This window comes from Aethalodelphis obliquidens, unplaced genomic scaffold (genome assembly GCF_003676395.1).
Source record: "Aethalodelphis obliquidens isolate GAN/ISIS:26980383/991018 unplaced genomic scaffold, ASM367639v1 scaffold1, whole genome shotgun sequence".
NCBI classification, from domain to species: Eukaryota; Metazoa; Chordata; class Mammalia; order Artiodactyla; family Delphinidae; genus Aethalodelphis; species Aethalodelphis obliquidens.
Window position 1 is genome coordinate 45617911 of NW_020837945.1, and position 20988 is coordinate 45638898.

Consider the following 20988-nt stretch of genomic DNA (forward strand, 5'->3'; position numbering starts at 1 on the left):
TGTGATTGGAAGGACGCTCTCCAGAAAGCTGTGTTTACTTCAGATGTTAAAGCCTTCGTGGAGGCCTTCAAAGAAAAATGGATAGGAAACAGAACTGTAACTGTGACTGAGCTGATTCCATCAATATTCATTCAGGTCTTGTGATTTGATTCCAGTCATTTATGTGTTCCTCAGTTTCCCTATTTGTGAAACATTTCCATTTTGACCATCTGTTAATAAAATGCCACATCTTTCCAAGAAAGCTCCTATATAATATTTGGAAAACTTCTCCTGGGAAACTTTAGCTGTTATTGCCCTGTTAAGAGAAAATTTAAAATTCAGAGTTACACAGTAGTTAAAAATAGTTTTGAAGTCTGACAGGGCTCAACCAGAATGTCTGAATGCTGGTGTGGGCAGACAGCCTGTGGTGCCTGCCATCACTGTAACAGCACTAACAGCCTTGGATAATATGGAGGCAGTGTTTAAAAGAAATCCCAAGTAGACTCAGCAAAAGTTGGAAACTTGTGTCAGTGTTAGCAGGAAATAGGCAGGCCAATTTCAGGTTTATATCAGAATTGTCCTGAAACCCTGCCTGCTGCCCTGCGGTCTTTGGGCTTTTTAGGCACTTCTCAAATCTCTTTTCTCTCTGGAGCTAACCGCTACAGCAACTTGTCTCTTGTCTTCTTACCACTCCTCCATTCTCATCTCCAGAGAGGCACACACTGTGGCTTTTTGACAATGAGAAATTTAATTGTGCTTATATGAACACTAATTGTGTCCTTATCTTTTTTAGAACTTGCCAGATGTTAAGGGGATAGCAGATAATCCTTTGTGTGGGTGTTTTACCTTTTAAATGAGTTTAAATCTTTCTTTTCAAGGATATAAACAGACACAAAGCGTTTATTGAAAGTTTAATGAAACTAACGGAAACAATGTCCTAGTAACACAGCACCTGGTGTTAACAAGATTGGAAACAGAATTGCGATTTGTCACTGTGATCTTATTTCAAAATGAAGGGGGTTTTGGCTGTTTATTTTTAGAGGCAGTAAAAGCTTTTGGTTTTATTGGGAGCCTAGTTTACCTTTTGTACTGGTGATTTTAGATGCAGGGGAGTCCGTTCGGACACGAGGGGCTTGGTGTGGTAGGGATGTAAAGATGACTGAGAAAAAGGTCCTTTCTCTCAAGGAACTGGGAGAAGGGAAGAAGACCACTTGAAAACAGTCATCCTACCATCTATGGTGTGTCTGGCCCATTACAATTGACAGAGTACTTTTAATAATATTACACTTTGAGGTTGGACAGACCTGTACGATCAGTATTTTCATTTTACTATAAGAAACAGTTAAAGAAACTTCCCCAAAGTCACACAGCTGCTTTTCAGTTAATGAACAAGTATTAAGTCCTATGCAGTGCCTGCAACTCTGAGTCCTCTTAACATACATTAAGTATTAATCCCTGCATTCTGACTTTTCCATGTACTCAAAACAAAATGCATTCTCTCAAACTTGGGTTGTATAGTCTCTGTTTCTGCACTTCCAGTGTTGGCTTACGTGAATTTTGTGATGTAACTGTGTGTGTACAAACAAATGGGACATAAATTCCTTAAGAACAGAATTCCTTAACAATTTCTTAAGAACAGAATTAAAAATTAAACACAAACGTAACCACAAGACCAATAAAAGTAAAATTTACAGCATTATCCTAACAGCTGTTTTTTGGCTACTCACAAAATGCATATGGTACCAACTGGGACAAACACAAGTTTTTTGGGGGTTGCTAGGATTCTAGCACTGTGTACCATGCCATGATTCAGGTTGTCCAATATTTCCCTATTTGAACCATAGGAAAACTTTTGCTTTTATGGTGTGCTGTTAAGTTATTTGGGCATCATTTGCTGTGAACACATCATTTATATATTGTGTTCACTGCTGTTCTCATTAACCTTCAGCAGTTAAAGAAGGCCTGTTTGCATCAGCACTGTTGTATATGGGAATTCAGGTGTTGGCAATGGAATTACATTTCGGTACTTATGTCTTAGGTGGTTGACCAGATCCAGGAAGTGTTTATATTAATTTGTTTTAGGTGTTATAGAGATGAAAACTGCAACTGAATTCAATTCACTGCTATAATGTTTAGCCCAGTTTATGAGCATGCAGTGAATGGACTCATTAGAAGTGATAGGGGAGAGCAGGGAGGGCTTCATGGTGGAGGTAGTTTTACCTGGGCCTTCAAGGCACTGGTGTTTTCCACAGGTAGAGAATTTAGCCACGAAGAGAGAAATAGGGAGTGGGTCTTCTAGGCTGAGCAAAAGCCTTCAGAGGTTATGATCTCTTGGGGGCTGTATACATTAGTGGGGCAGAGTGAAAGAGGCGTTAAGAAAGCTAGATTAGTGCTGGGCCATAAAGAGCGTTTGGCTCTCAATTTAAAGCTTAGAGAATTTTTGTGAAGGTCTTTCAAACAGATACTGCTAAACTGAAATTTGGAGGATACCTGCCTTCTAATTTTTCCCACTTTGAGAAGATGATTGCTCAGTTTTGTTTCTTTGCTATATCACACATGATGGACGTGTTTAAAATGAGCTCTGTACAGCGTTCATAAACTCGGGAGGGGGATAGTAAGGCGAGAACAGCATTTATTCAAGGGCCCACTGTGCACTTCCTCCCGGGCTGGGTACTTTTACTTGCATTGTCTCATTTAAACGTCACCCTCAGCCTGGAAGGTTGGTATGCTTATCACTATTCTGACAGTTGAGCACACTGAAGATGATAGGGTTCTTAGGCGTGGACACTGTTGGCATCTTGGGTGGAACAATTCTTTGTTGAACTGGGCTCTCCTGTGCTTTGCAGGACATTTGGCATCTGTAGCCCCACCCGCTAATTGCCAGCTGCATCCTCCGGTCATTGGGAGAACTCGAAACACCTCTACCTGGGTGGGTGGCAGGGAGAGTGATAGCACTCCCAGTGGAAAACGATTTACTCCAAATCATGACAGGAGTAAGTTTCAGGGGTGAGATTTGGAATTGGGTCTCTCTGACTCAGAAGCTCTGATTCTTTTTCCACACCATTCTGCCCGCCACCCTGCTGAACTGTGCTCCTTCAAAATACATCTGAATATGTAAGTCAGTTGGACCTTTCCTTCCTTTATTCCAGAATGGGTAACGCTGTGGCCCATTTCACATATACTCTTTTTGGTTGTTCCTTTGAGCGTCCCAATATAGTGCTATTGATAGAAGGTAAGACAGGATCACTAGACCCAAGGCAGGGCTGTGTCTCATCTTGGTGTCCCCTTTACCTAGCTCAGGTGAGGGAGTGAATCTCTGTTGATGGAGCATTAAAGCACTTACTACTGGCTTTAAGCGAGGGTTAGTACACTCCTACCCTTAAAGTGGGCATTTTGAAACATGGGGGGACCATAAAGCTCTCTAGACAGAGTGTTTGGCTATTGATTTAAAGTTCAGAGAATATTTGCTTTGCACCATGGCTGAGTGTGATTGATAAATGGGTAGAGCCAGGATGCTAATGGGATGCAGTGCAGGAGATAGTCTCATAAAAAATGTCAATAATGCCCCTGATACCAGCATGAGAACTGTTGGCCTTCAAGTTAAATGTTGACCACAGCATCAGTTATGTAAGGAAAAAAAGCTTTGTTCTCCGAATTTTTATGATGATTGAATTTTCATTGATTTGAAAGCGCTATAGAGAATAATTGATAACTAGTTTAGTGGAATAAGAGATACCTATGTGGTGTTGAAGGACCACATCTGTAGTTCATGCCTGCAACAATAAAGATGACTGGGGGCTTCCCTGGTGGCGCAGTGGTTGAGAGTCCACCTGCTGATGCAGGGGACACGGGTTCATGCCCCGGTCTGGGAAGATCCCACATGCCGCGGAACGGCTGGGCCCGTGAGCCATGGACGCTGAGCCTGTGCGTCCAGAGCCTGTGCTCCGCAACGGGAGAGGCCACAACAGTGAGAGGCCCATGTACCGCAAAAAAAAAATAATAATAAAAAAAAAAAATAAAGATGACTGGAAAATTCCAGAAGTCCTCAGCCCTGTGTATTTTGTGAGAATCTTGAGCTTCCAGGTTAATGGAAAGCACAGAACCTACCTTTGGCAGTGGATTAGAAATATAGACTGTTTTATGGTATTGAAACCATACTTTTTTTCAAGTGAGATTTCTGACTTTTGGGCTTAACAGGGTGTCTGCCAGATGTCTACCTTGGGGATTCTGTTTCTTGCTGAGGAAATTCCTTGAAAGCTAACTCAATTGTACACTCTAAACGGGTTCGAGTTGCAAGTGTACCTCAAATTGGCCTGCAGTAAATTTAATCAGCACTTCTAACTTTGAAAGTTCTGATTAAACAAACATTTTTGTTTTGTTTTTTTATCTCAGTGGAAAATACGTAAAAAGGATAATAGCACATTCTGTAAAGTAAGAGGAAAATAATACTCCCTCGATAAAATATTTTATCTCCTAACCAGAGTTTTGATGAAATACACTGATGTGCAGATATACCAGAAACGCCAGTACAACTGTGGTAGCAAGAAAACAGGTTGACAGAAATTGAAACTGGGGAAAGTAATCCAAGCTCTCTACTGAAAAGAGAGTATCGGCATGAAGTAAAAGTTAGTTCTATTTTTTTAGTCTGTTCATTCCATAAATTTGAGTGACTGCTACTTGTTGAGTATGTCGCTAAGGAGTGGGATACAAAGATGAATGAAAGACCAAAACTGCCCTCAGAGAGTTCCTAAATTAATGGAGGAGATAAACATGTATGTCAGTATTTTCCAGATGAGCTCATTATGCGCCAAACAGGTATTTGGTGTGTGTGACATGTGGTTCAGAACGCATGTACTGTATCACGAGGGTCAAACATTGTATGAAGACTTTCTCATACAAAGTGACCTCTCGCTGCTCTGAACTTCTCTCTGAGCGTGGTTTGATGAGCAGCCTTGGCCAAGGCAGACTAGTGGGGAGATGTGGCAGTAACTATACCAGCAGGGATGGAAGTGCTTTCCCTCAGTCCCGCCTGCTCCTCCTTGACTCAGCAAGTCTTAGATGGAGGCAGAAAAGCGCATCCTTTCAAAAGTCAGCATGCCGGGCTTCCCTGGTGGCGCAGTGGTTGAGAGTCCGCCTGCCAATGCAGGGGACACGGGTTCGTGCCCTGGTTCAGGAGGATCCCACATGCCGCGGAGCGGCTGGGCCCCTGAGCCATGGGCGCTGAGCCTGCGTGTCCGGAGCCTGTGCTCCGCAACGGGAGAGGCCACAACAGTGAGAGGCCTGCGTACCGCAAAAAACAACCAAAAAAAGTCAGCATGCCAAGTAAGCGGAAATCCCTATACAAAATGGCTTGGTGTTGATAGAGAAATAAGTTGAAGTTTTGTGACCAGAAATAACCAATTCTTAATGTTTATTTGTCAGTTGTGAAGGCCAAGTACTGGTACAACTCCAGCAGGATTACCTCTCGGTGTTTAACCCCTGGGGGTATGTAATTGGAAATATCCCAAAGCAGGGAAACAACTGTTTGCTTAGTCAAGTGTTTCTTTTTGCCTGACAGATTAATGATGACAAAACTAAACTACCCTTAACCGGGAGATTGGGATTGAAACATATATACAGTAATATGTATAAAATAGATAACTAATAACCTGCTGTATAAAAAATAAATAAAATAAAATTCAAAAAAAACAAAAACCTAAATCACCCTTAATTGAGGCCCTAATAAGATCTAAGCCCTATGGTTGGGGCTTTAAACATATACATTCACTTAATCCTCAAAGCAACCTTATGAGAGAGGAATCTTTACTCCATTTTACAGATAACATAATTTAAGGCTTGGAGAGGTCCAATAACTAATCAAAAGTGTCAACATCTTGTGGTAGAGTAAGGAGTCGAATTTTCCTTCCTGAATTCAAAGCCTACAGCATTATGTGACTACATCCCCTGCTTAACTTGGGAAGACCCAAACAGAAGGCAGGCCTTAGAAAATGGTATTGAATGGCAATAAAAGACAATGGCATGCAGCTGGATGTCTGTCCAGATGGCCTGGATCAGTGCTCTGTACAATAAAGAATTTATGGTCCTGGAAGTTGAGAGAGGAAAATATATACACTTATACAACTTATAAATTTATATTTGAGCACGTAAAAAGAGTCAATCTCCTTCGGAAAAGATACAAATTAAGACTAGCAAGATACCATACTCCACCTGTTTGATAATCAAAACTTGAGTTTGTTGGGAGGAACTCTCATACACTACTAGTGGGAGTGTAAATTGATACGCCACTTTGGAGGGCAATTTGACAAGTTCTATCAGTATTACACATTCACATACTCTGATTTAACAGTTCCCTTCTAGGAATTCCATTGGGTGTATACAGTTTGTAAACAGGCCAAAAGTTGCCTCTACAAGTTTAGTCATTGCAGTGTTGTTTTAATTAGCAAGAGATGAAAAGTAAAGTGTAATCCCATCAATAGTGGACTAATTGGTAAATCATGGTATATCCATGTAGTGGAATATTATACAGCTGTCAAAAAGAATGATAAAGCTTTTTATATACTGATAAGAAACTGTCTCTTAGATACATTAAGTAAAAAATTAAAAAAGCAAGATATAAACCACTGTGTATAGTATGCTCCTGTTTGCATATGAAAATGGGGGAGTATGAAAAAAGTCTGTTACTAGTATTGTGTTAACTACTTAGGGAGGATGAGAGACTGGGTGAATTAATGAGGAACAGGAGGGAGACTTTTCATTTTAGACCTTCTTATACTTAAAAAAATTATGTGAATTATCTATTTCAGAAAAAAAAGACTGGTTATGACCTAGTGAATATCTCTGTATAAAAGAGGAAAAAAGAGAGAGAATTTATAATCCTGAGTTGGCAAAAATTCTCCAAAGAAAGAATGAACTCCATTAACTTGTTCAAGTGAGAAAAGTTATGATTAAGGCTATAAGTAAATGGAATATTTATAATGGAGAATAATTAGATATTTTGATACTTTCTGCAGGTATGAGGAAGGCTTATGTATTATTAGTCTGCAATGTGAAACTGGGTGGAGTTAACAGAGCATCAGAAATATCAACTGCGCTTCCCTGGTGGCACAGTGGTTGGGAGTCCGCCTGCCGATGCAGGGGACACGGGTTTGTGCCCCGGTCCGGGAGGATCCCACATGCTGCGGAGCGGCTGGGCCCGTGAGCCATGGCCGCTGGGCCTGCGTGTCCAGAGCCTGTGCTCCGCAGCGGGAGAGGCCCCAGCAGTGAGAAGCCCGCGTACCGCAGGAAAAAAAAAAAAAAAAAACAACTCATTTTTGTGAGATCACCTAAATCATCTGCTTTAAGTAGCAGTGTGACTCTGGGTAGTTCATTAGCTCTCTGTCTTTGATTATAAAGCGAGGGAGGTGGCCCTCATTGCTAAGGTCTCTTCCAGCTTTATCGTGCCAGCCAAAACTCCATAGGGTAATAGGTGTGTACAAAATAAAGAAGTATGCCTTATAGATTAGGAAGACTTTTGTTTTACTGGAAAGGTTACATATGAATATGCATTGGGTATTTCCCTCTGTGGTTCTAACATTTTCATCAGTTGATTTGAAAACCTCACCAATGTTTTAACAAGAATTCATTTGGTACCACTTGTGCCAGGCCCTGTACTAGCCTCTGGGAATCCAGTGCAACATGGTCTTTGGTTCAAAACACTCCTGCAGTTTTGTGGGGAAGGCAGACATAGCACAAATCTTTCTTTCCCTCTTAAAATAAGTACCAAGGGGGCTTCCCTGGTGGCGCGGTGGTTGGGAGTCCGCCTGCCGATGCAGGGGATGCGGGTTCTTGCCCCGGGCCGGGGGGATCCCACGTGCCGCGGAGCGGCTGGGCCCGTGAGCCATGGCTGCTGAGCCTGCGCGTCCGGAGCCTGTGCTCTGCAACGGGAGAGGCCGCGGCAGTGAGAGGCCCGTGTACCGCAAAATAAAAAAATAAAAAAAAAAAAAAAAAAAAAAAGTACCAAGGTGTCTCACAGGGCTGTGGAGGATTTAACAGGGGTAGGCCCATTCTTGAGACTCTCTTCTTAGAGGAAACGGTTTTAGTCTCGTTTAAGCTGTTTCTTCTGGCCTTTCTGTACATGTGTCTATTTACTATTCTTTCTTGATTTGTAAACTTTAGACAGTTTATATTGATTTCTGATGATGGTAGATGAGGACTTAGCTATTTTACACCTCTTCCCACTTCCCTTTATTCATTCAGTCAAAATAAGTGTTATAATTTTGGGACTAAATCAGAAGTCAACCTTTCCATGTATATAAAATACAGTTTTGTTTAGAGTAGTACAACATGCTTTTGAAGGAGCACACCTTTTATATTTTCTTTATGACAAGTAGCGCAAATGGTAGTGCCAGAAATGACATGAAAATGGTATTTGAATGCTCTCACAAATACTAATTTTGTGTGATTTCTACATGATATGTTAGAAATTTCTCCTTTACTCTTTGTGCTAAAATTTATACAAAACATGGATGCTACCTTAGTGGCAGATCGTAATTTTTTTTATAACTGCCATGCTTATGACAAGGAATGAAATACTTTGAATTTTAAAGTTTGATAACTGGGAACAGGTTGGGTGAGATGTAAACGCTCAGCTTTTTATTGTCTTTGTTGTCAGAGCACGAAGGATCATACCCTGGCTGGAGGGGTGGCATTGTGCTGTATTAGTCAAAGCTGAAAATATGTATGATAATTTTTTTTTTTTTTTTGTGGTACGCGGGCCTCTCACTGTTTTGGCCTCTCCCGTTGCGGAGCATAGCCTCCAGACGCGCAGGCTCAGCGGCCATGGCTCACGGGCCCAGCTGCTCCGCGCCATGTGGGATCTTGCCGGACCGGGGCACGAACCCGTGTCCCCTGCAGCGGCAGGCGGACTCTCAACCACTGCGCCACCAGGGAAGCCCAAATATTTTTGATTGTTCCATTGTTCTAGGTAGGCAGATAAGGATATTATTTGGCAATGTTGTATTTATTATGATACAGAGAAATTGCCATTATGAAATATTTGTACTGTTAGTATTTAGTTATTTGTTTACTTTAAATTTACTAGCATTTTTCACTAACTTGTTTTTGTGTTTTAAAATCAACTACAATACTTGTCTTTTCTTCCTTTTGATAGTAATATATGCTTTTCTAAAACAGCTCTGAAATTATAAGAAAATCAAAAATTAAAAAAGCACAGCTCATACATAACCCTATCCACCTGGAGACGAGTACTGTTCTTCTAGATCATTTCCTATGTGCTTATCTACATGTATACATATTTTTAGAAAAAGTGAAAGTTCTCTTCAGGATTTTGAAACCTGAATTTTTTTTTCACTTAACAATGGTGCTTTGTCATTTCCTACAATAGTACATATACTTTTACAAATTATAAAGATAATTTTAACCCTTTAAAAAATCTTAGATGGGTCATTGCTTTTCAGAATCTAGCTTGAATATCTAAATGTGTCTCTGCTTACAGAGGGTTTGTATTCCGATGGGAAAGTTATATAGATTTATATATAATGTTAGCTTTGAAGTAAAATAAAGCCGGGTGAGGGAAGAGGACGTGATGGAAGTAGTGGGTCTGTAATAAGGTACAGAGAGGATGGTCATGAAACGCCTCTCTATTGGGTACCATTTGACCCAAGACCTGCATGACATTTGGAAGTAAGGACATGAGCAAATCAGAGGAAAGGTCTTTCCAGGAAGAGCGAAGAGCCAGTTTCAAGGTCCTAGGGCAGGACCATGTTGGCACAGATGCCAGAATAGGCAGAGACCACAGAATGGAAGGGAGCCAGTGGCCAGTTGAGGTAGGTCTTGGTAAGGAGTTGAGATGATGAGATTACTTTTTTTAAAAAAAGGAATCACTGAGGCATGGGTTTATATGTACTAGTATGTTTGTATATTCTCACACAGTTTATCAGCTTATTGGTATCCAGAAGACTTGACAGAGGACGAAGAGTTTGAGTTGGAGGTAAGGTCAGCCTTGGTCGGCTCTGGGAAGGCCCAGTCTCACCTGTCCTTGCATCTCCAGTGCCCCTCCCTCAGGGCAGTTTGTTGAATGGTACACGAATGGATGTCCCATTTTAGACAGCAGCTAGAATACTGCTTTGAGTTCATGTCACAGCAAAAGTTCAGGGTATTGATTCTTTTTTTTCTTTCTTATTTATTTATTTATTTGGTTGCACCCGGTCTTAGTTGCGGAGGGGTATTGATTCTTGTGATTTGGGTCACAAATGTTCAGAATCTGAAGGGTATGAGGAAGAAGACTTTGGGAAAATAGAGCAGTTGCTGATGTCATGTGTAGCTGGACAGCTCAGGTCACATCAAACAGACTGAGCTTCTCTATAGCCTGTGATTAAACTGTAAGTATGGGTCTTGTTTTGGGAGCATGTGATGGGAACAGGAAGTAAATAAGCTTCAAGGTGGATACATAAATTATAGGAGAGAGTTGACATTATGGGGAAAGGACTGTCAGAAGCTCTAAGACTGCAAAGCCATGAAGCTTCATAATCATATCTATTACCTCTCCTCCTTGCTCCCAGTTTCTCTCCAAAGAGTTCTGAAATTTAGACGCCAGATGTTTGGGCTAAAATACATGCTGTTTGTCTTAAAAGTGCAGCATTTTGTTACCTTTTAATTTGAAACCCAGAAATAGCCATAACCACCTGTTTTATATTCTGTTAATAGTCATTAAAAAAAATACAAGTACTACTCTACTGCTGGCAGTCACTGTTTATGAATGGGGTTGTTTGGAAATTGTCGGTGTGGAACTGTCTTAATTCCCATAGAAGCAGGGTTGGAGATGCTGGGTGGGATTCCAGGCCAGTGCACAAAAGTCAGTCTAATCCATAATGTACCTGCAGTATAGCAGTGCACAAAGAGAACTCTAGAGCTTGTCGTGTGAAGATGTGTTTCTAAGATCCCCAAGGTAGTGTAGATGCCCCAAGGAATGAGCAGACCCTTTGGACGGTGTGAGGGTGCTATATTTAAGGACCCAAGTGAGGGATGAGAGGGAACAGTCCAAGGGAATAGAGGACAGACCCCGGCTTGGCCTCAGTCACTTTGAAATAAGGGACAGTAGAAGTTTCTGCCTCCTTTGTGATGCCCTGATATCAGTTTTGACTGAGTTGGTTTCTTGGTCACAGTCTTTTTCTTCCTTTACCACAGAAGCCTCAAGGTTAGTCTCCCTGTTCCTGTTTCCCCTCACTCTGCTTACTGAAGGATCATGTGGGATTTTAGATATGGCAGAGTGCTGAGCTGACACTTCCAATGTACATACTTGAAAAAATCAGATCCAGAAAGAAGCATTTTGACTGAAGTGCCTTTTGTCCCTAAGGTGCCATCCCTGAAACAGACCTATGTCCGTTTTGTTTTATTTTACGTCTGGCATAAAGTAAGTGGTTGCTTAATGACCGTAAGTTGGATTCCTGGTTTTCAGACATGGTCTAAATATGTTTGCTTCAAAAATGAGGAGCTTCTGTGTTGCTTTGACCTTGATATTTATCTGGACCATTTTGAAAGAGTAATTTCCAGAGTTCTGTTAGCTAAGTAAGATGAGGCTATTAAAATTCAAGGGAGTCTTATTTGTGCCTACGTGTGATTATGATTACTGCCCCTCACCCCCGGCCGTGAGCAGAATGTGTGCTTTCTAAAAATACTGCTGTTGAAATAATTCCCGGGTCCCAAAGGGGGTTAAATTGTGAAAGAACAATAGGAAAGGCTTGTCGTCTTTCTTAACGTTTGAGATCATCTGAATTGGAAATGTTTCTCTTTCTCTTGTATTTTTGAGAGGCTGAGAGTACCACTCCAAGTCTTTCGAGACTTTTCTGTTAATGTTTCTTCTTCTTCGTCCTCCTCCTAAGTTGACATCTAAGTATGCAGTATTTTGAGTGTCTTTATAGATTCTCTTCTAACTTTTTTGTGTTTTGTTTGTAAATCAATTGGAAATACCCTTGTTGCTATTGAGTAATTTTCTTCTCACAGCCCTACTCCCCTCTTTATACCTTTAGAGAAAGATGATGCAGGATGAGAGTGGATGGTACATGCTCTCAAGAGACTTATACTAGTATTTCATTAAGGAAAAAAGACTAATGTGTATTATTCCATTGTTCCCAAATGGAATAGTGTTTTCTGATTAAGCACACATAACTGGAGACTGTTTAATATCAGTTATTTTAAAAATTCATTTAACAAACAATATATGAGTGCCTTCACACTGTCAGGCACGATGCTAGGCTCTGGGATACAACCATGAATGATATCGTTCCTGAGTTAAATGAGTTCAAGTTCTAGTTCGACAAATGGACAACCAGCCAGTCATTACCAGCAGAAATGTATGAGGGGTATCAATGAGCGCAGTGGAAGCACAAAAAATACAGGTTAATGGACTTCCCTCGTGGTGCAGTGGTTAAGAATCTGCCTGCCAGTGCAGGGGACACAGGTTCGAGCCCTGATCCTAGAAGATCCCACATGCCGCAGAGCATCTAAGCCCGTGCGCCACAACTACTGAACCTGCGCTCTAGAGCCCACGAGCCACAACTACTGAGCCTGCATGCCACAACTACTGAAGCCCGCGTGCCTAGAGCCTGTTCTCTGCAAGAGGAGAAGCTACCGCAGTGAGAAGCCCGTGCACCACAACGAAGAGTAGCCTCCACTCTCCACAACTGGAGGAAGCCCGCGCCCAGCAACGAAGACCCAACACAGCCAAAAATAAATAAATAAATGAATAAATTTATTTAAAAAAAATATAGGTTAAGCTAGAACTAAATTGTAAAGGATTAAGAGTTGGACAGGGTGGGGCAGGATGTTGCAGGCAGGAGAAGAAAGTGGTTTGCTGGCATGTGAATTTGGTGCATTCTGAGAATGGGAATTAGTTCTATGTGACAGGTGTGTCTGCGACCAGGAAGTGAATAACTTTCTATATCTATATTAAGGACTCTTCATTTTATTCATCAGCTGATGGAGATTTACTGAAGGAGTTTTTGAACAGAAGAGTGTCATGGTCAGATTGAAAATCACTTTGACCAGGAAGAATGGATTGAAGCAGAGTGATCCTGAAGATGTCTGAAGATGTCAGAGACAAATGAAGAAGGGACTCTAGTAATCTAGGAAGGAAGTGGGGAAAGCTTATCTGAAGCAGTGATTTTTATACTTACCCCAAATTTTAAAATATTTGTTTTAAAATTCAACACATTTTAAAATTTTGATTTAACAGTAAGATTAGTGAAACAAACATAGAATGTAAGTTTCAGAAAGTTTTACGAGTGTCAAGTATTACTTCTTTTGGTGATTTCAGCTTTAAATTCTTCAGTTGTTTGCGCAATGCAAAATACTTATGTGCTGACTTAACAACTGTTTTTCTGGTATTTTGTGTGTGTTTATAGTGTGGAAATGATTATAGCTGCTTGAAAATACTGAGTTCTGCCTTAAATCCCATGGACGCCGAGCTGCATTTTCTGCAGAGTTTTTGTATTGGAAAAGACACTTTTGCCATTTTCATTTACAATTTCACTAAGGCAGTAAGTTTATAGAATACCCTGTAAACGCTCTAAATAAGTATACTTTCAGAAATCTTGAAGCAAGAACTAGGATACTAAAATGCCTATTGTATGTTTAGATAGTTTTTAGGTCATTCAAAATAGATTGTAGTTAGAGAATACACTTATAAAATCACCATAATCAGTAGTATTCATGATTATACTCCAGATTTTTATATCATGCTCTTTTTATGTGTATTCTGCCAGTCTCTTCCTTGATTTGAGCTTAAATAGACAAGTATTGACATTTAATTTAAAAAACCTGAATTGTAAATAACCTTGTGGCAAAAGATAAGCCTAGTAAAATAGGAAAAAAGAGATAAGAACCCACTCACATTTAAAATATTAACCATCTGAAACATTCTTATTTTATAGACATGTACATGTATATAGGTTACAATTCTGTGTTGTGCATTATTTTTTCTACTTTTGTTCCTGTTTTTTCCTGTGGAATTTCCATGTGTTAAACACATAGCTCACAGATTTATCTTATTCACATGCTTGCTTTTTCCTATTTGGCATTTAAAAGGCTTAAGACAATGGCTGTTTCTTGTTGGTCCTTGTATTCCTGCATAGAGTCTGAGACTAAATGAGATTTTAATCCATTATATTTTCCAGGTGTTCATGATCTTTTTATTCGTTCCTTCTGTTTTTGGGGTTTTTTTTTTTTTATCATCACTTGTTGCCTGGGTAGTCTGCTCAAGTGCACTGGATTGTATGGATAGAAAATCTAAGTAGCACAAATGTGGCCTCTTTGCATCCTGATGTGAGCTATCGACCCCCTCCTCCTTTCCATTCCCAACCTCCCCCCCACCCACCCCCCGCCAGTCACCACGATTCCATATGTTTTCCCCCACCCAGTCATTCTCCTGCCTGAAGGCTTCCCGGTGCTTCTCACATTCTGTAACTGGTCCTCTGGTCTCATTCTCATCTTTAGCAGGATTACCTCTGCCTGTCACAAGATCCTGTGCTCCCGTCTTTTTTTTTTTTTTTTTTTTTAATTATTTTTGGCTGCCTTGGGTCTTCGTTGCTGCGCGGGCTTTCTCTGGTTGCGGCGAGCGGAGGCTACTCTTCGTTGTGGTGCGTGGGCTTCTCGTTGCGGTGGCTTCTCTTGTTGTGGAGCACGGGCTCTAGGCGCGCGGGCTTCAATAGTTGTGGCACGCGGGCTTAGTTGCTCCGCGGCATGTGGGACTTCCCGGACCAGGGCTCGAACCCGTGTCCCCTGCATTGGCAGGTGGATTCTTAACCACTGCGCCACCAGGGAAGTCCCCTGTGCTCCAGTCTTATATTAAAAACAAACACACAGAACACGGTTTCCCCAAAATGCCGCATTCTCTATCACCTCCTGCCTTTGTACCTCCTCTGTGGGCACTTGACTGAGCAGGCAGAATCACTGCCTCTTGTTTCCTCTGTGCTCTATGGCATTTCTTTCATTCAGCAGTTGTAACTTGTATCAAGTTGTATTATTTGTTTGTTTGTGTATCAGTCTCCCCTACTAGACTTTTTACAAAGACCCTGACGTACTCCTTCTTAAATCCACAAGGCCTAGCACAGTCCCCAGCACGTGGTAGAGTGTCATGATAACCTTTAGAGTGGAGCTACTCAATTTGTCTAGGATTATCAAAGTGTGAAAAGAAAATAATATGTAAACATAGAGACATAAATATTTAGATCTAAAATGTACGTGTGCCTAATAGGCAAAATAGGTTATTGCGACATCTGTGAAGGTATTCCAGACAGGACAATTAGAAGTGACTATCTGGAAAATCAGAATTTTAAGGGGCCATCTGGGACACATTTGGGGTTAGATAAACCTGCATCTATTTTGAGTATCCCCAGAATTCGCTAGATGACCCTATACATTTATAAAAATTTGCTGAGTAGAAATATATTCCAAATAACACTCAACATAGGCATCAAAAAAAGATTAGACTGTGGAGAACCTTAATAGAGATAAAATCAAAGAATGGTAACACTTTCCAAGATTATGATAGTTGTACACGGGTGCTCCTTTGTTCAGGTGCATCGTTAGTGTGATGCTGGTCGTCCGCATAAGAAAATACAGCGCAGAATGGACTCACAAAAATGTCTGGAGTCTAGATGAGCATTTTCAAATGTGTGTTTCAAGTGTAGAGACTCCTATCAACATCTTTTTAGTATAACACTTTGTATATGAATCTTGAGTATTTCAGATATAAAGGACCTTTCAGTTTTTTCATTAAACCCAGAAACTGTATGATTTTAGTAATTCTCTTTTAATTTCAAAAGAAACTGTGGTTTTTATTTTTCAGTGTTGAAAATGAGCCCATGAGCACAAGTCAGAAAAAGGAAAAGGTACTTTCATCAGAAGCAGTAAAGGTATAGTTTTAAATTAATATTATTTTATATCAAGCAAATATGTTTCTTAGTTTCTGCTGTTTCTTATTCTTTTAGATTCTGTCATCTCATTTTACGTTTCAAAAAGAGCATAAAGTCTTATCACTTTATGTGGAACTCCAGCCCAGCTCTACTGGACATTTGCATCTTGGGGTGTGGGTAGGGGGAGAGGACTGAGGAGAGACTTGAGGCAGTGGTGCTCTCACCCCAGCCTAGCCACTAACCAACTGTGAGGCCTTCAGCTGAGGCATTTAACTTCTTTGTGTCTTGGTTTTCTAATCTGTAGATTGTATCATCTGACCTCCACAGTCTCTTTTCTCTAGGAACTTCTTTGATTTATGTTGTGTTTTCTCAAATGTTTCTGACAACTAAGAGTGCTTTTGAGGGCGTAGAAGTTAAAGACATGTTCGTACATGTCATTAGTATGTGATGATATGTTTGTCAGCTCATATATGAACTGGCTTTCCCTGCATCTACAGGACAAGCATGGAAAGAGTATAAGGTACACTTCTACGCAAATAGTTACTGAAAAGTGTGGTTAAAAATCCTGGAAAACCACTAAACCTTATAACATTTCTTTTTAGTCATAAGTGATTTTATAGAAATTGGATGTTTATGTTGTTTGGGGATATGAGGCCAGGTATGTGATCAAGTTTTGGTAGCTGTCTCCCATTCATGGAGTTTGGTCCCAGTTACTTTCTTTTTAAACGATTTGTGACAGTCAAGGAGAAAGCTTGTGCTTTCCAGGGATTTCTGGGTACATTAGCTTGGTCAGTGGAAGGACCAGAAAGTCATCTTAATTCTTCCTTACTGATATGGGGACTCTTAAACATTATATGAGATCCAAAGACCTTAAATATGGTAAAGATAAAGCTGTGTTCCTTCTTTATTCCCTCCTTCTCTATCATAGTTAGCAATATAAATATTTTTTGAAAGAAAAAAAATCAGAATCTGATTTTTTTTTATTTGTTTGTTTTGTTTTGTTTTGTTTTGTTGCCATACGCGGGCCTCTCACTGCTGTGGCCTCTCCCGTTGCGGAGCACAGGCTCCGGACGCGCAGGCTCAGCGGCCATGGCTCACGGGCCCAGCCGCTCCGCGGCATGTGGGATCTTCCCAGACCGGGGCAAGAACCCATGTCCCCTGCATCGGCAGGTGGACTCTCAACCACTGCGCCACCAGGGAAGCCCTGATTTTTTTTTTTTTTAACTTTATAGAAAGAAAAAAATCAGGATCGCCTTGCTTCCCTTCCCTTTCTTCTTCCTTTGTGAATTTGGCTACTAAATCCTGCTCCCAGGTTTGATAACACCTCCTACCTATTCTGTTTCAGCTAGTCGTTAGCCAGCTTGCTGGTTCACCACTGCATGGGCTCTGTAGCTTTCTCCCTCTTGCTCAGTTTTCACATGTCCTGAGATGCCTTACTTCAAGATTTTTGCTTGAATTCTGTAAGTGCAACCTTGCTCTTGAGTTGCTTCACAGGAAGTACGTATGTTACTTCTGAGATCTCAGACTTCACAGTTGCTTTGGCTGCCAGCTCCTGTCATTCTCTCTCTTAATCTCTCATTGCCTCTGCACCCACCCTTGAGCTTCAGAGAACCTTCATGTTTTCCCTGCTCTCTTCTCCTCTCTTGGTCTCTACTTGTTTGTCTACTTAGCCTGGAACTGATATGTAACACTCAGCTATTAATCTCACTGAAAGAAACAGTCTTCAAACTTGGCCCTCAGACTTTAATTTCCAGTAGTCCTGCTTTTTCACCTGCAGAGTTCTGCTCTAGAAAGTTACATCTTTGTGGCTTCAGTGTCTATGTGGTGGCAGATATAGTGGCTGGGCCTCCATGATTATGATCTTTTCTATCCATTCTTAGTATCTTGGTTTGAGTGCCCAGGATAATTTCAGTTTGGGATTTGGGCCCCCAAGTAAACAGGGCTCATGTTGTGAAACTGTTTCTCTTATGGTTTAAACGAGACCTATAGGATTACTTATACATGGGCAGTTTTGTTAGCCCATGATAGAAAGGGCACCGTGGCACTCTCACTGGAGTAGTGTAAGCATTTTGGACCATGTAACTGCTTTTTTTTTTTTTTTTTTTTACTTTCTGGAAATTATTGGTAGGATTTCCTCAACCTCGCTACGCAGACCCAGTTGTTCTGGGACTTACTGCTGCCAGGCATCAAAAATACTTACATTTTGCAGATTATATTCCATTATAAGTTATGACCAGCTATTGGGTATAATTCTCTGTGCTATACAGTAAATCCCTGTTGCTTCAATTAAAAAAAGGAAAGAAAAAAGTACATATTTTGATAATATCAATAGTCAGATGCATACCTAGGGGGAAAGAAAGGTTAGCAACAATATCTATGATCTTATTATTTTAAGTAGTCTCATTTAAAGTTTTTTATTTAGCAATTAGTATAAAACACGCATTTGCTTTCTTTGTAACGAATGGTTTTCTGAAACAGCACTCCACTGTAATGTGACATTTCTTGCCGTGCTTCCATCTTCTTAACCTGGATTTTATGATAATGCCTTCCATGATAAGGAAAAATGAGTACCATGTTTCCTCTCTAGTGTAAAATGTAACAGATTTATGTATAATGAATGTTTTTAGTGCATTGCTTTTTGTATTTGACCTTGAGATACCAAATCAAGATACTGAAGATTGTTTTGTTATAAATTTAAGCTACAAAAAATTAAGTATATTTTTCAAACAGCTAGAGACTATAGAAGCTTTATATTATCTTTGGACATAATTAGATTCTTAGTTCTTAAAATATCACTTATACGCTATACAAATTTTGCTGTTTTGATAACATTGGAATCTGTTTCTCACATGTGCATCTACCGTTCCACTGAAATATATATTTCTTCTATATTAATCAGTTTTTGTATCTAACTGGCAAAATTCCAGCTATTTAGTCCATATTCTATGTTTATTTCTCTATAGGGAATGTAGATTCTTGTCTTGCAGCCTTAGACTCTTCCTGTGCTCATGTCTACTGTTATTTAAAAGAGAGGGAAGGCATGTTATGATGCCCTGCTCCCTTCTGCCTGTTTCAGAGGACTATTCATCCCTTCCTGCTTTCCAAGGCTAAACTCCCTAAATTCCCCTGCTGGTGGTACTGGTCTCTAATTTCCCACCTTCTTTTGGACTTCGCCTTGCACTGCATCCATCTCTCCATCTTCACTGGCTTCCTCTATTTCTCTCTAAATATATAAAATTTTAAAAAATATATTTTTTCCTTTCATGGGTCTGGATTCCTTTCAGGCTATCATTTCATTTTACCTGCTACCTTTAACTCAAAGATTTCTTATGAAAGTTTGTCATAATCACTGTTTAATTCTTAATGCTTTCTAATCTGACTCCGGTCTCCCTCCTGGTTCCCTTAGACATGGGAAAACCAGTACTGTGCCTGCCATACATTGTCATAGTTGTTAAATGAGTGAGAGTCATTCCATGAAACCCTGACCTCTTGCTAACCATCAGTGGCCTTTTCTTAGTTCTTATTTAACCAGTTGAGACACTTGATTTTCCAAGTGTTGTCTCCTTTCCAGAAAGTCTCTTTTTTATATTTGCACTTATGATATTGTACATTCTTGTTTCAATTCCTGCCTCTGGCCATTCCCTTCTGTTTCCTTCACTGAATTACTAAATTACTTTTCATGTAGATGTTTCTCAAAGTCCTCGACCCTCCTCAACATCAGTCTTTCAAAGCAGTATTTTCCAATCTTATTACTTCATCTTTTGGCTCTCAGATCTCTACCCGACATCCCTCTTGAGCTCTAGACTTGATTGTCAGAGTTCCAGACATTTCTACATGGATGGCCTTTGATACTGCAAATTCAGTCTGCCCAAAAGTCTCAATATTTTCAGAGATGTTCTCTCTATATAAATTTGTTTGGGAGATAGAGGTGTTGGGAGGTAGGGAGGATTGTTTAACGGCTTGGGATGGAGGAAGAGCCCTGGGGGTCAAGTACTCCATTTGGAGATTTTCAATCAAACTCTGCTCTTAATCCCACGTCTCATATTGCCCTAAGTAGTACCTAGTCTCTTCAAATCCTGAGCTTTTCCAGGTGGTCTGCTGACAATCTGTCTGTAGATTGTTTCCCCCTTATGATCAAAGTTCCCTGTTGCAGACACTTGGGTGGAAGCTTCTTCTGGGCAATTACCATGCCTTCATCTGCTTTTGCCTTCTAAACTTTTTCTGAAATCTCTTATCTGCTAATATCTACTCTCTTCCTCTCCTTGTATTTATAACTTAAAAAAAAACCCCTTTACTGTCATTTTAGAGTGTTTTGTACAAGAGAAGAAATCAGTGTGTGTGGTTTATCCCCAGTGTTAATCAGAATTTTTATCTCTCTTTCTTTCTATAAATTTATTTATTGATTCATTTATTTAATTTTTGGCTGCACTGGGTCTTTGCTGCTGCACGCGGGCTTTCTCCAGCTGCTGAGAGCGGGGGCTACTGTTTGTTGCGGTGCGTGGGCTTCTCATTGTGGTGGCTTCTCTTGTTGCAGAGCACAGGCTCTAGGCGCACGGGCTTTGGTAGTTGTGGCTCGCAGGCTCAGTAGTTGTGGTGCACGGGCTTAGTTGCTCCACGGCATGTGGGATCTTCCCAGACCAGGGCTCGAGGCTGGGTCCCCTGCATTGGCAGGCGGATTCTTAACCACTGTGCCACCAGGGAAGTCCAGAATATTTATCTCTTAATAGTTGAGGAAAGTGAATCTCAGATTGTCACTTGACAAACTCATACTATTATTGAGAGGAGGCAGGAGAATTCAGGTGCAGTTCTATACCATACTGCTTCCCATTTGTGAACTTAATTTGTAAGGTATACTTATAAACTAAATTTACCAAAAAGAAATCCTATTAAAAATTAAAAGAGCTGTGGCGGTAAGTCTGTTTTCAGAATGAGTCATGAGCTAAATAAAATAAATTAAATCTGAACCATAGGTTATAGATTTTCTAAACCAGCCCTAAATAACTTGATTATTAGGCCTGTTCTCAGTAGCTTGGCATCTGCTTTATGTAAAGTTTAACTCTTGCCCCATTTTAGAATTGTTGCTCATAACTGATCATAC

General features: G+C 40.4%; 1 protein-coding gene across 4 annotated transcripts in view; it reads left to right on the forward strand.

Annotated features, from left to right (window-relative positions):
* Positions 1 to 20988, forward strand: part of CRYBG3 (crystallin beta-gamma domain containing 3) — a 114907-nt gene that overhangs the window by 1268 nt on the left and 92651 nt on the right. For all 4 annotated transcript variants that reach the window (XR_003432111.1, XM_027102932.1, XM_027102923.1 and 1 more), the window contains exon 2: positions 15824 to 15890. Coding sequence is in view for 3 of the 4 variants with exons in the window: in XM_027102932.1 (XP_026958733.1) it covers positions 15824 to 15890 (67 nt within the window). In the remaining variant the exon portion in view is untranslated. The remainder of the gene's footprint in view (positions 1 to 15823; positions 15891 to 20988) is intronic.